General features: G+C 40.2%; 1 protein-coding gene across 1 annotated transcript in view; it reads left to right on the top strand.

Annotated features, from left to right (window-relative positions):
• Positions 1-13,840, top strand: part of zdhhc9 (zinc finger DHHC-type palmitoyltransferase 9) — a 42,645-nt gene that overhangs the window by 12,541 nt on the left and 16,264 nt on the right. Inside the window, exons 2-3 of the mRNA XM_047354010.1 lie at positions 2,155-2,315; positions 10,628-10,786. Coding sequence (XP_047209966.1) covers positions 2,155-2,315; positions 10,628-10,786 — 320 coding nt within the window. The remainder of the gene's footprint in view (positions 1-2,154; positions 2,316-10,627; positions 10,787-13,840) is intronic.

Here is a 13,840-nt window from a genome sequence, read left to right as displayed (position 1 = left end):
GTTAAGTTGAAAATGAGACAATTTTACATGTCCTGGTTGGAAGGTTTGAGGCACAAATAGAGTATAAGTGGAGTGTTATCTGATTGATCGGCTCTGAGAAAGTTTCCACTCATAGTTAAATAAATAGATTAAATCCAGTTTTTCTGGTGTTCCTGTGTTGGGTGATTAACACACCGTGGCTCCTGCAGCACCACCCAGCTCCTCAGCAACTGAAGGAAGCAGTCACACTCAGGAAGGACATGAGGGTTTGATCGGAAGTGAGGATAGAGCGTTACACAAATTCCTGATGGTCATTATTACAGGAATCACCCACTTCGATGTCCTCCTCTCTGCCTCACAGTGGACATTTCTATTGATCTGAGCTCTACTGCTGTTTTCCATTAGTGGTGGGGAGGTACTGCAGAGAAATGGCTCAGACCGGTGGAGCTGGTGGTGTAGCTGATTGTTTCTCAGGTATGTTGACGTACCTGGTTCACAGTGCAGGAAAAAAGATGGACTTAGTTGTTTATGTTGTGGTGATGACTCAGGCCCTTCCTGCCAGCTCAGTTTGTGGTGAAAATGAAAATCCTGTCCAGTTGAGACTGAATATAGGCTGCAGCTTTATCCGCTGTAGCCAGACAGGTATACTGACTAGCCGCTTTATTAGATACATCTTGTCAGTACGCAGTTGGACCCTCTATATGGCATTCTGAACTGTCTTTGCAGCAAATATTCAACAAAGTTTTGGTAACATTCCTCAGATATTGTGGTCCATAATGACTGATGGCTGCACGTCCATAATGTGAATCTCCTATCTATTGGATTGAGATCAGGTGCTGGTGGAGGGCATTAATGTACAGTGAACTCATTCTCATATACAATACAGATTTTGTGTTAAAAAGATTTTCATTTGGTACCAAGGGGGGCAAAGAAATGTACCCATACCATTATATTCTGAATGTAGGCAGTTAAGCAGTTAGATCCTTGAGATGCCGTACAAATGTTTTTCTTCTTCAGGATGTTTTTCCATCCTGTGGAGCATCATTAGCGTTGCATTATGAATATAGAATCACGTCTTCATTGAAGGAAAATGAAGCCGCCTAGTTTAACTATTAATAACTGCATGCTGAAGGCTTTGTAGGTGCTGCTGAACAGCTCTGTTGCAGCACTTTGCTCTGCAGCTCACATCTGTTACTAAGCATCAGGCGGGATCAGAGGAGTCCTGCTGGTACTTAGCCCGCTAGGACTGACTTACAGAGCCGTGCTTATACGTTCCATCTTTTCTGCCAGGGAAGAGGAGTGTGACCTGTTTTTACATAGCTGTGAGGTCCTGTTAAAGGTTCATGGCCTCATGCTTAAAGCAGCAGCTGAGAATATGTTTGCTTCTGTCATGGTGATAAGGGAAAGAGTACAGCACAACTGCAAACCTACCAAAATATGGGCATCCAAATAAACTAACTGGCTGGGCAGGGAGAACATTAATCAGAGAAGCAACCAAGAGATTATTCTGGAGGAGCTGCAGGGATCCATAGCTCAGTAGGGAGAAACTGTAAATCTGGCTTTTATGGAAGAATGGCATAAAGAAAGCCTTTTTTGAAAGAAAGCAATAAGAAGTCCTGTTTTCAGTTTGCCACAAGACGTGTAAGGGACATAGCCGATATCTTGAAGAAGATTCTCTGGTTGGCTGAGACAAAAATGAACTCTTTGGCCAACATGCAAAATGCTATGTGTGTCAGAAAAACAACACTGCACATCACCCTGACGACACACCAACTCTATGATGAACCATGGTAATGGCAGCATCATGCTGTGGGGATGCGTTTAAATTCATCAGGGACAGGAAAGCTGATCTGTCACGTAAAATTCTAATAAAATACATAATGGTTTTTGGTTGTAACGTACATAATTGTGAATAAGTTAATGGGTTATAAAACCCTTTGCAAGCCGCTGTATAAATATTTACTCAGAATTTATTTTTATTGTCAATGAATCTTCCAAAGTATCTCTTTCTCTCCATATCAGATTATCTTGTTTTTTCCAATCCCAGATTTAGTTTATAGCTGAAAGTTAAAAATTCTCAAACTCAGAGTTCATAAATGCACGTATTGTAGCGATTTAAACTAGAGCAATATTTCATCTAATTCCTACTTTTTGTGAACATCCTATTCTGTGCAGATGTCCGTACCTGGCTGTCCACCTGTCTCCTGCCATCCCAGTTTTTGCTGTGCTTCTCTTCCTGTTCGTCATGGCTATGCTGCTGAGGACGAGCTTCAGTGACCCCGGGGTGCTGCCCCGGGCCCTTCCAGAGGAGGCCAACTTCATAGAGATGGAAATCGGTCAGTAGATACATAGAAATTTAAAAATAATCATCTGAAGCTGAAGATCTGCTTAGCTAAAGCCTTTTTAGTCATCTGACCTGCTTGTTTTAAGTCTCGTCATATTTTACCAACAACACACGGGTTTAATCAGTGCTGGATATCGCTTCAAGTCTTTTACTTATAAAAACATTTTAATAAGGCCAATCTGCTGTAACTGATTCAAATTTGCAGTCAGATCCGCTTCAGTCCATTATTAAGCTCTGCTAAAATGTCAAATTCAGAGAGTTGTTATTCAATAAAAAAAACAGTTTACTCAGGAGCTGTGTTTCCAGTCTGCCACAAGATAGGTAGAAAGGAGTGTATGGCTTTGGCCTACATTCAACAGGGCAAAACAAACATGAATAAGTGATTAATAATCTAACTGTTGGATGTGTGACTAGAGACACAAGCCTGCTAATTATTAAGCTTTTAAGGACAAATAGCAGTGAAGTCCCAAGGTAGCAGAAAAATAGCTGTAAATCTAAACAAATAGGCATGTTTAGGCATGTCTTTTCCTGACTATTTTTTGAGTCAAATATACAGGGGTTGGGCAATGAAACTGAAACACCTGGTTTTAGACCACAATAGTTTATTAGTATGGTGTAGGGCCTCCTTTTGTGGCCAATACAGCATCAATTTGTCTTGGGAATGACATATACAAGTCCTGCACAGTGGTCAGAGGGATTTTAAGCCATTCTTCTTCCAGGATAGTGGCCAGGTCACTATGTGATACTGGTGGAGGAAAACGTTTCCTGACTCGCTCCTCCAAAACACCCCAAAGTGGCTCAATAATATTTAGATATGGTGACTGTGCAGGCCATGGGAGATGTTCAACTTCACTTTCATGTTCATCAAACCAATCTTTCACCAGTCTTGCTGTGTGTATTGGTGCATTGTCATCCTGATACATGGCACTGCCTTCAGGATACAATGTTTGAACCATTGGATGCACATGGTCCTCAAGAATGGTTCGGTAGTCCTTGGCAGTGACGCACCCATCTAGCACAAGTATTGGGCCAAATGAATGCCATGATATGGCAGCCCACACCATCACTGATCCACCCCCATGTTTCACTCTGGGTATGCAATAGTCTGGGTGGTACGCTTCTTTGGGGCTTCTCCACACCGTAACTCTCCCGGATGTGGGGAAAACAGTAAAGGTGGACTCATCAAAGAACAATACATGTTTCACATTGTCCATAGCCCAAGATTTGCGCTCCTTGCACCATTGAAACCGATGTTTGGCATTGGCATGAGTGACCAAAGGTTTGGCTATACAGGTCCTTCTCAAAATATTAGCATATTGTGATAAAGTTCATTATTTTCCATAATGTCATGATGAAAATTTAACATTTATATATTTTAGATTCATTGCACACTAACTGAAATATTTCAGGTCTTTTATTGTTTTAATACAGATGATTTTGGCATACAGCTTATGAAAATCCAAAATTCCTATCTCACAAAATTAGCATATCATTAAAAGGGTCTCTAAACGAGCTATGAACCTAAACATCTGAATCAACGAGTTAACTCTAAACACCTGCAAAAGATTCCTGAGGCCTTTAAAACTCCCAGCCTGGTTCATCACTCAAAACCCCAATCATGGGTAAGACTGCCGACCTGACTGCTGTCCAGAAGGCCACTATTGACACCCTCAAGCAAGAGGGTAAGACACAGAAAGAAATTTCTGAACGAATAGGCTGTTCCCAGAGTGCTGTATCAAGGCACCTCAGTGGGAAGTCTGTGGGAAGGAAAAAGAAAACGCTGCACAACGAGAAGAGGTGACCGGACCCTGAGGAAGATTGTGGAGAAGGGCCGATTCCAGTCCTTGGGGGACCTGCGGAAGCAGTGGACTGAGTCTGGAGTAGAAACATCCAGAGCCACCGTGCACAGGCGTGTGCAGGAAATGGGCTACAGGTGCCGCATTCCCCAGGTCAAGCCACTTTTGAACCAGAAACAGCGGCAGAAGCGCCTGACCTGGGCTACAGAGAAGCAGCACTGGACTGTTGCTCAGTGGTCCAAAGTACTTTTTTTGGATGAAAGCAAATTCTGCATGTCATTCGGAAATCAAGGTGCCAGAGTCTGGAGGAAGACTGGGGAGAAGGAAATGCCAAAATGCCAGAAGTCCAGTGTCAAGTACCCACAGTCAGTGATGGTCTGGGGTGCTGTGTCAGCTGCTGGTGTTGGTCCACTGTGTTTTATCAAGGGCAGGGTCAATGCAGCTAGCTATCAGGAGATTTTGGAGCACTTCATGCTTCCATCTGCTGAAAAGCTTTATGGAGATGAAGATTTCATTTTTCAGCACGACCTGGCACCTGCTCACAGTGCCAAAACCACTGGTAAATGGTTTACTGACCATGGTATCACTGTGCTCAATTGGCCTGCCAACTCTCCTGACCTGAACCCCATAGAGAATCTGTGGGATATTGTGAAGAGAACGTTGAGAGACTCAAGACCCAACACTCTGGATGAGCTAAAGGCCGCTATCGAAGCATCCTGGGCCTCCATAAGACCTCAGCAGTGCCACAGGCTGATTGCCTCCATGCCACGCCGCATTGAAGCAGTCATTTCTGCAAAAGGATTCCCGACCAAGTATTGAGTGCATAACTGTACATGATTATTTGAAGGTTTACTTTCTTTGTATTAAAAACACTTTTCTTTTATTGGTCGGATGAACTATGCTAATTTTGTGAGATAGGAATTTTGGGTTTTCATGAGCTGTATGCCAAAATCATCCGTATTAAGACAATAAAAGACCTGAAATATTTCAGTTAGTGTGCAATGAATCTAAAATATATGAATGTTAAATTTTCATCATTACATTATGGAAAATAATGAACTTTATCACAATATGCTAATGTTTTGAGAAGGACCTGTATACTGACCCCGTGGAGCTCCCAACGGACAGTTCTGGTGGAAACAGGAGAGTTTAGGTGCACATTTAATTCTGCCGTGATTTGGGCAGCCGTGGTTTTATGTTTTTTGGATACAATCCGGGTTAGCACCCGAACATCCCTTTCAGACAGCATCCTCTTGCGTCCACAGTTAATCCTGTTGGATGTGGTTCGTCCTTCTTGGTGGTATGCTGACATTACCCTGGATACCGTGGCTCTTGATACATCACAAAGACTTGCTGTCTTGGTCACAGATGCGCCAGCAAGATGTGCCCCAACAATTTGTCCTCTTTTGAACTCTGGTATGTCACCCATAATGTTGTGTGCATTTCAATATTTTGAGCAAAACTGTGCTCTTACCCTGCTAATTGAACCTTCACACTCTGCTCTTACTGGTGCAATGTGCAATCAATGAAGACTGGCTACCAGGCTGGTCCAATTTAGCCATGAAACCTCCCACACTAAAATGACAGGTGTTTCACTTTCATTGTCCAACCCCTGTAGAGCCACTGTTTGACTGTAGTATTGCTAAATTGTAATGGTTCTACTAAAAATAAGTAGAGATGCACCGATTTAGACATTTGTCCTTGATTGCTGTTCCCTATTTTTATTTTTTTTAAAGTTTTTTTTTTTTTGTAGAGAGCTGCTAATACTGATTTTAGCCAATTCTGACTTTTCTCTATGAACTTCAATATAAGAACACTTGAGATTAGTATTCAAAATATGTTTTTCTAGCATTGCCTAGCGATCATTAATTATTTACAAGTGGAGTGCAGTCGACACCACACCAATGTATGTTAGATTGGAATCTGTAAAACAGGGTTTTTATTCATTTAAATGAAAGAGATCAAAGATTTTACATTTCAAACTCTTTAAAGTTTTATATTAGAAATTAGCACAACTACTAAAACATCGTCAAGGTCTATGCCCAATAAAATGTTGAATTCTGTTGTACTCTGCTCTGCCTTCCTGTTATCTGCTAAAAGTCTTGCTCTCTCTTGCTCTCTTACTGCCTGAATGAATCAATATTTCACAGAAAACACAGTTTACAGTGCTTTATCTGACTTCTTTTTTTAAAGACTTTACTGATATTTACTATATTGAACATTGGGTCTTATTTACTCAGTAATAACTTCCACACTAAGGAGATCTGGTGTTACCACGAACAGGCAGCACTTAGATACGGATTTAGAGATATAAGTTTTTTGTCTCTCACTAGCAGGACATGGTTCAGGGCAGATTGAGCTCAAAATCAGCTCATGCCGGCTGCCAGACAGATTATAAAATAAGATTTTGCAGCAAATTGAAGTAGATCTTCCCCAGAAGTATGAATACTCAGTCAGAGCACCTCCAGAGTTCAGTTTGATTACATCCAGTTTTTACATAACTAGTTTTTAAGTCATTCTGTTGTAGTTCAGTGCCCCTCCTGGAGTTTGCCCACTGTCAGTACTGGTAGTACCACAGGCACTGCATGCATTTAAAAGGTAGGACATCTACACAAGTGATATTTTGTGCTGTTACATCATCTTCACCTGGGGAGCTGTCTGGACGGCAATGACAAGCGGAGATGTGGGCAAAACATTTGGACTGTAGTGGTTACAACTAAAAGCAGCTATGAGAAATGAATATTACAGATTGGTTCTTTAGGCAACAAGCAGGCAGAGCCAAGTCTTTTCTTTTCACTTCTTAACAACTACGACATACTCCAAACTAAGTATATGCTGTTGATAAACATACGTGACTCTGTAGTATTTTTGAAGCATCCGTTCTGCCTCCGGCTCTGTTCCTGTGTAGCCCTCTGAACCTCACAGAGACCTGAGTGGAGTCTGGTCTCTGCTCACGATGGAGGAGGGCGGTAAAAGAGCAAGCGGAGGCATTTAGTCCTCCGAGGATGGATTTGCTGCTCTCATTATGACTATGACTCACTCTGCGTGTAGGATGACAGTTCTTCGGGGGTTGAACGCTGTAGCTGTGACCTTGATGACCCTTATGGAGAACGGTAGTGTGTTGCAACTGGTTACATGAACGTTGCCTGCTGCAGGAATTATGACATAAACTGACCTGAGATCCGAGTTGAACCTAGAACTGGAACAATTAGTTTGTTAGATGATTTAAATTATGGATTTTAGGAAGTTTAATTAACATACATTCTTTAATAATCCATCAGTAATTTAAGATGTTTTCAGGCAAGCTCCTTTTTCCTGGGATATGAAACTTGGCTTATTTAGATTTTTATTGTTTTTATTTTTGCATCACAGAAGTGTTATTTCTGCCTTTGTTTGGGATTATTTTATTTTATTGAATAGAAAACATCTTATCCTTTGCACTTTGTGTTGCATCTTAAAGTGGCCAAAAAAGTAAATTTCTTCACTTGTCAAAAAGTGACACATCTTCTAACCTACCACTGACAGAATATTTCTGCTTTGAAAGGACTTTATTTTGTTCCAACATATTATTTTTTACGAGTTAGTAGACACTAGATTCTATGCAGTCTTCAGCAAAAATACAAGTTTCACTAAATGAGAGGTATTGTTATTTTTTTCGGTAGTTACATAAGCAAAAAGTGATTAGGGCTTCAATGTTAACTCTAAAAGTGTATTTATGCCTTGAAATTCCTTTTTTTGTATTCAATTAGGATTCATTCATTTCGTTATTTATTTCTTTAATCGTTTATTAATAAGAGTTTGCATTCAGTTCAAGTGCTAATGTTGCCCTCTGAGTTGTCCCTCAGCAGCTCTTGAAGGTTTTAGGTGAAGCACAGAACAACAGAACAACAGTACAGCTCACATTACCATACCCAGAGGTACTGTCTGTCTTTCTTCCTTACAAACAAAGCCGTGATTATTAGTCACATTTTCTCATAATAATGGGCAAGCTTTCCCATTGGCCAGTTGCTGTTTAGAGGGAATAAACTTCTAAAATACAGCGGGATAAAGTGTTTTCGTGGAGTCTTGTGCACCTGATGCTGTGGTAGAATAATTAGGTGTTATGCTAGTTACCTCAAATTTGCAGTGCAGATGAGGAGGCAGACTGTTGTAGAGTGCTGTGGAGGGTAAATTAATTAACCAGGTCATATACTCGGTAAAGAGTTTTTTTAAGCAACTGCTAAATGGTGGAAAATGGAAATAGGATGACTTAACTATAAATGTACCTTGCTCTCCACCTAAAGTGTTAGGCAGGGCAAGGAGAGAATTAATCAGAAATGCAGCCAAGGTCACTGTGGAGGAGCTGCAGAGATCAACAAGTAGTAGAATGACAGGACAGCTGTTAGTTGTACACTCCACAAATTTAGTATTTATGGAAAAATGTCAAAAATATACACATACAACAAGAGCTATAATGGAATAGTTTCAATCATAGCAATTTTTAGTAGTAGAATGGCCTACTCAAAGTCTGGACCAGAACTATCACAGAAAATCCCAATAAAATACACTGAAGTTTGTAATGTGACCAAATATGAAACGTTCAGGGGGTATGAATACTTTAAAAGGTGCTGCACATATTATTCAGTGTTTTCTCCAGTTCGGGAGAGTGTGCTAAAGAGGATATTTTTAAAGAAGATGACACCATGGTGTTTTTTTCAGTGGCCATTGGCCGAGAGGCAGGGTACACCCTCAGAGGGTCGCCAGTCCATCACAGGGCAACACAGACACACACACACAGGACAAACTACCATGCACACACCCATTCATACCTAGGGACAATTTAGAGACACAAATTGACCATTAGAGGTAGGAGGATAACCCGGTCAGAACATGCAAACTACATTGGAAAAGACCGCTGAATACATAACGCCACCAACAGATCCAGCCAGGGTCCCCCAAGGGAGTGGCATCAATCGCCGTGAGAGCATGGTCACAAATTTATTTCCGCTGGTTTATCCCAAACTCCACTACTCCAGTTTTCTTCGGATGATTAATATCAATTATCTCGTACTGTCAGAAAAAATCTGTTCACCATTTTCATGCCTTATGGATGAGTTTGACTTATTTGTGCAGAAACCAATTTATATCACAGATAATCTCCATTCAAGGCTATAAACAAATGGTAATATGCTATTAGTTTAAATTAGAGTCACCCTTATTCTCTTGTCTGAACACTTTCTCCAACTGAGATAATTAACTTCCCACAAATATATTTTTTCATCTTAATGCATCCCCAGAAAATCGAGTAGGCATGCTTGCTCTTTCCCATTAAGTGCTCCTTTTTGCCTGCTCACTGCAGCATGTTAATGGTTGATTCTCCACAGCAGTTTCTCTCCTAAGGGATCTGAGCCTCCAGCCTTGTGATCATTTGTCCTCCTCTCAGCTGCTGCAGCATAACATAATCAAAAAAATCTATTCTGTCAATCACAAAGAACATGTGCTCCATTAGTTTTTCTTTTTTGTCAAGCTTAAATGTTTCAGATCATAAAACAAATTCAGACACAGATGACCTAAGTAAATAGTAAATGTAGTTTTCAAATGATGTTTTAATTAAGGCAAAAAATATGTTCAAACTAACCTAGTCCTATGCAAAATAATAATGACCCTCTCTTGTTAAATCACAAAATAACTGAGATTAACCACATTTTTTGACAAGCTGAGTTTAATTTCCCCTATGCCTGATTAGTGCCAGACCTGTAGAATCAATAAATTACTTAAATAGAACCTGCTTAACAACATGAAGTAGGCTGAAATTTCTCAAAAAGCAAGACATCAGGCCCCCATCTAAAGAAACTCCAAAAGAGATGAGAGACAAAGTCACTGACAAATATCAGTTTGGTAAAGGTAAAAATGACCTTTCTAAATCTTTTGGATTCAATGGAAAATAATGGATAAAATAATGGAAAAAAACATGGACCAGCGGTGAACCTTCCTAGAAGGCCAGCTTACACAAATTACTCCAAGATCACATCGACAACACATCCAGGAGGCTATAAAACAACCTCTAAAGCTCTGCAGGCCTCACTTGCCTTGGTTAAGGTCACCTTTTATGATTCGATAAAAGAAAGAGACTGGACAAAACGGCATCCATGGGAGAGTCCAAAGCAATTGCCGACCTCCCCAAAAAGCACTCCTGCCTCATATTCTCAAGAAAAAAAATCTTGTTATATTCTTTAGACTAAAGAGACACAAAAGCAAGAACAGAACAAATCTGTAAGACAGACTTTTTTTACAGAGCAATAATTTGGTTGGTGAATGCTGTGCAGAAAGAAAACTCCCGTAAACATGGTAACTTTGTAACATAGTCATATAGTCTGAAGCAACATTGCTCTGCAAATGAATTATATAGAGAACTCTGAAATGATTAAATTCACCATCATTAATGCTGTATAATCTTGTTATTCACCGAAATGAAGGTTTCAAAATTAACACCCTCAATTTTCTTTGTTCTGTGTCATTTAATCCACAGAGGCTGCTAATGGGAACGTCCCTTCTGGGCAGCGACCTCCACCTCGAATCCGCAACGTCCAGATCAACAACCAGATCGTCAAGCTCAAATATTGCTACACCTGCAAGATCTTCCGACCTCCACGAGCATCTCACTGCAGCATTTGTGACAACTGTGTTGGTATGTTGTCTCAGCAGTGTAGCAGAAATCAGCTGCTCTAAGTGACTCTGAAACCAACCAGCCCCCACTGGTTATCAAATTTCAAATCAGTCTCATAACTTGTCAGTTCTGTTTAATCCATCTTAAACATGAATGACACTTGTCTGTTGAGGAAACATTTGCACTGATAAGGAAGAAAATAATTGTTATACTTTAGGGATATTTATTTTTTTAAATGAACATGAAAGGTAGCAATTAATTAAAGTCTGTAAATGAAGTCCATAATGAACCAAGTCATGTCTATTCACTAATTATCTAGAAGATAAAAAAAGCCTACCTCCGAGCTTTACACATAACTGAGGAAAATAATCAAAAGATGGATGCTCACTTGTATGTCCAATGGTGTGTAATCCGATGGATCAGTCTGGGTTTGTGTCAAGTGTAAAGTTTGGTGCAGAGAAGATTATGTGAGGTTGTTTTCAGGAGTTTGGCTCAGACCATTAGTTGCATTGAAAGGAACACTTAATGCTTCAGCCTACAAAAACATGTCATGTTCCCTACTTTGTGGAAACAGTTTGGAGACGGCCGCTTCCTGTTCCAACACAACTACACAGCAAACAAGGTCCATAGAGAGATGGATGAGCGAGTTTGGTGTGGAAGAATTTCACTGACCTGCACAGACTTCTGACATCAATGCAATTCAACGCCTTTGGTATGAATTAGAGTAAAGACTGCGGGCCAGGCCTTCTCGTCCAGCATCGGTGTCTGACCTCATAAATGCACATCTGATAGATTGATCAAAAATTCCTATAAACATGCTCCTAAATCTGGTGGAAAGCTTTGTCAGATCAGAATCAGAATCAGAAAAGCTTTATTGCCAAGTACGTTTTTGGACATACAAGGAATTTGTTTTGGCGTAGTTGGTGCAATACAATAGAAATTAAATTGTATAAACATATCTACAATATAATATAAATATATGTGCACAGTTTTAAGTGAGTGAGAGTAAATATAGAGCAGTATTGGGTGCGAGAGCAGTACAACAGTGCAGGTGATCATTGTGCAAGTATGGCAGTGCAAGTAAAGCAGGAGTCCAAGCTGGGTGAGTCCAGATGAGCTGAAGGTGAGATTCAGAATGGGATCTCAATTAAGTTCATTTATGTGTGTGAAGGCAGATCAGCAAATGCTTTGTGTACAGGACGGAGTATTTCTGATCAAAATAGAAAACTATATTAAACTAGACTGTCATGTCCGTCTTCTTTGATGGGTGAAAGGGTTCTAAAGACTGCTCTCCGACAAGGACTTCTACCTCCGCCCAGACGAGATTAAACAGGTCCATTCAGGACTGGGCAACATGAGGACAGTTTCATTAATACAGTTGGTGAGTTAAAGAGAGTCTAAAAGTGAGATAGTTGCAGAGTTCCTCCTTGCTGGCCTTTGAGACTTTCACAATGAGAGATTTCACCCTGATAATTTAAAACAAAACAAACTCTCTACTAAGAGCTGTTCATGGCATTTTACTCCTTTCACTGAATTAAAACAATTTTACATGTAGAAATTTGACATGAAGATTCAGTATTGAACATAAATTACTTCTGAACTACTCTAATAAAAGAAATTAGATTGTTAGCTTTCCTGATCTTATGTTTGGGCTCATGGAAGAGAATAATGGAGCTGCTGGTGGATTTTATACAAACAAAACAGCTGCGTTATTTTGAGAAAGCTGCTCTACATTTGTTTTGACTAAATCATGAAATCCAGCTGGCTAGCTGAAGTGGGTAGGAGATCATAGTCTCTGGAGATGAAAGGTCAAAATTTAAAGGTTGGTTCACACTGTGCAGTTTTAATAGAGTGAGATAAAATGGGTTTGAGTTAGAAATAGTTTAAGGAAGGAAGATTTGTGAGAAAAACTCCCTGCAGACATATCTAGTTGCATTTATAAATAATTTCAAAAGCTTAAAAAATAAACATTGAAGTGGAAGTATTCAGAGTTCCAGTATGTGCTTTGAACGATGACGGCGGTTTGAACTGTGAAAATTTTGAGTTTGGAGCTGTCAGTGTGTGTCACCTCCTGGCCTGTGGTATAAAAGCAATTTGGCTGCTGATGATTGAGGGATGTGTTTGAAGGAAGCCTTCGAGTCATGGGTGATATGAGAGGAGACAGCGGAGCCTCAGTGAAGGAATAAATGCTCAGTCACTGTGAACACTGGTTTGTCTGTGTGCACCTGCTGTAGAGAGGCCTGGCATTACACAGCGACATGCCTCAGTCCCTCTGTTACTGAAGGTATCAGCTTTATGCTTAATGTTTGTCCCAACCTATGAGGTGCAAATCATTGGCTTTTGCAGTCCAGCCCTGTCGGTTTGAAACTGAATAAATCTTGGGTTTAAGTGCAGGTGAATGTTTAGTCTGCTGGGTGCAGAAGAAATCCCACCTTGGCTTGGTTAAAAAGCAAGTGCAGTGCTTTCAGCTTCAAAATCACCCAAACAGAGTAAATGATTACAGTCCTGCTGCTCGGCATGTGCATCTGTGTAACACAGATAGACACGGCATCAGTCAGCAACCATGTAAGCTGCTCTGTTGGGCTCAATCTTTAAATGACCGCTGTTGCCAGGCGCACTGGCACTGGAGGGCTCTGAGTAAATTAATATTAATGCAATACCAAATACATAAAATAGGTCTTGAGCATATGTTTCCGTGATAGTGCTAATGCTCTAGCTTTTCTCAGTGTTGCTCCTGTCCAGATTCTTCTAACATATCACTCAAACTAGATTAAGGTTTATTTTGATGGATAAAACTGAATGCTACTGAACACACTCAAGTTTTCTGCTTAAATGGCAATAAAATAACCTCCTGCTTTCCAACCTCCGGTTGTAGCTAGCTGTGCTACAATGCTAACGCTTTCTCTTGGGATCCCTATCTGCAGGTCCTTCTCAAAATATTAGCATATTGTGATAAAGTTCATTATTTTCCATGATGTAATGATGAAAATTTAATATTCATATATTTTAGATTCATTGCACACTAACTTAAATATTTCAGGTCTTTTATTGTCTTAATACGGATGATTTTGGCAT

Source organism: Girardinichthys multiradiatus, chromosome 23 (assembly GCF_021462225.1).
Source record: "Girardinichthys multiradiatus isolate DD_20200921_A chromosome 23, DD_fGirMul_XY1, whole genome shotgun sequence".
NCBI lineage: Eukaryota > Metazoa > Chordata > Actinopteri > Cyprinodontiformes > Goodeidae > Girardinichthys > Girardinichthys multiradiatus.
This window is presented reverse-complemented; position numbering and strand designations above follow the sequence as displayed.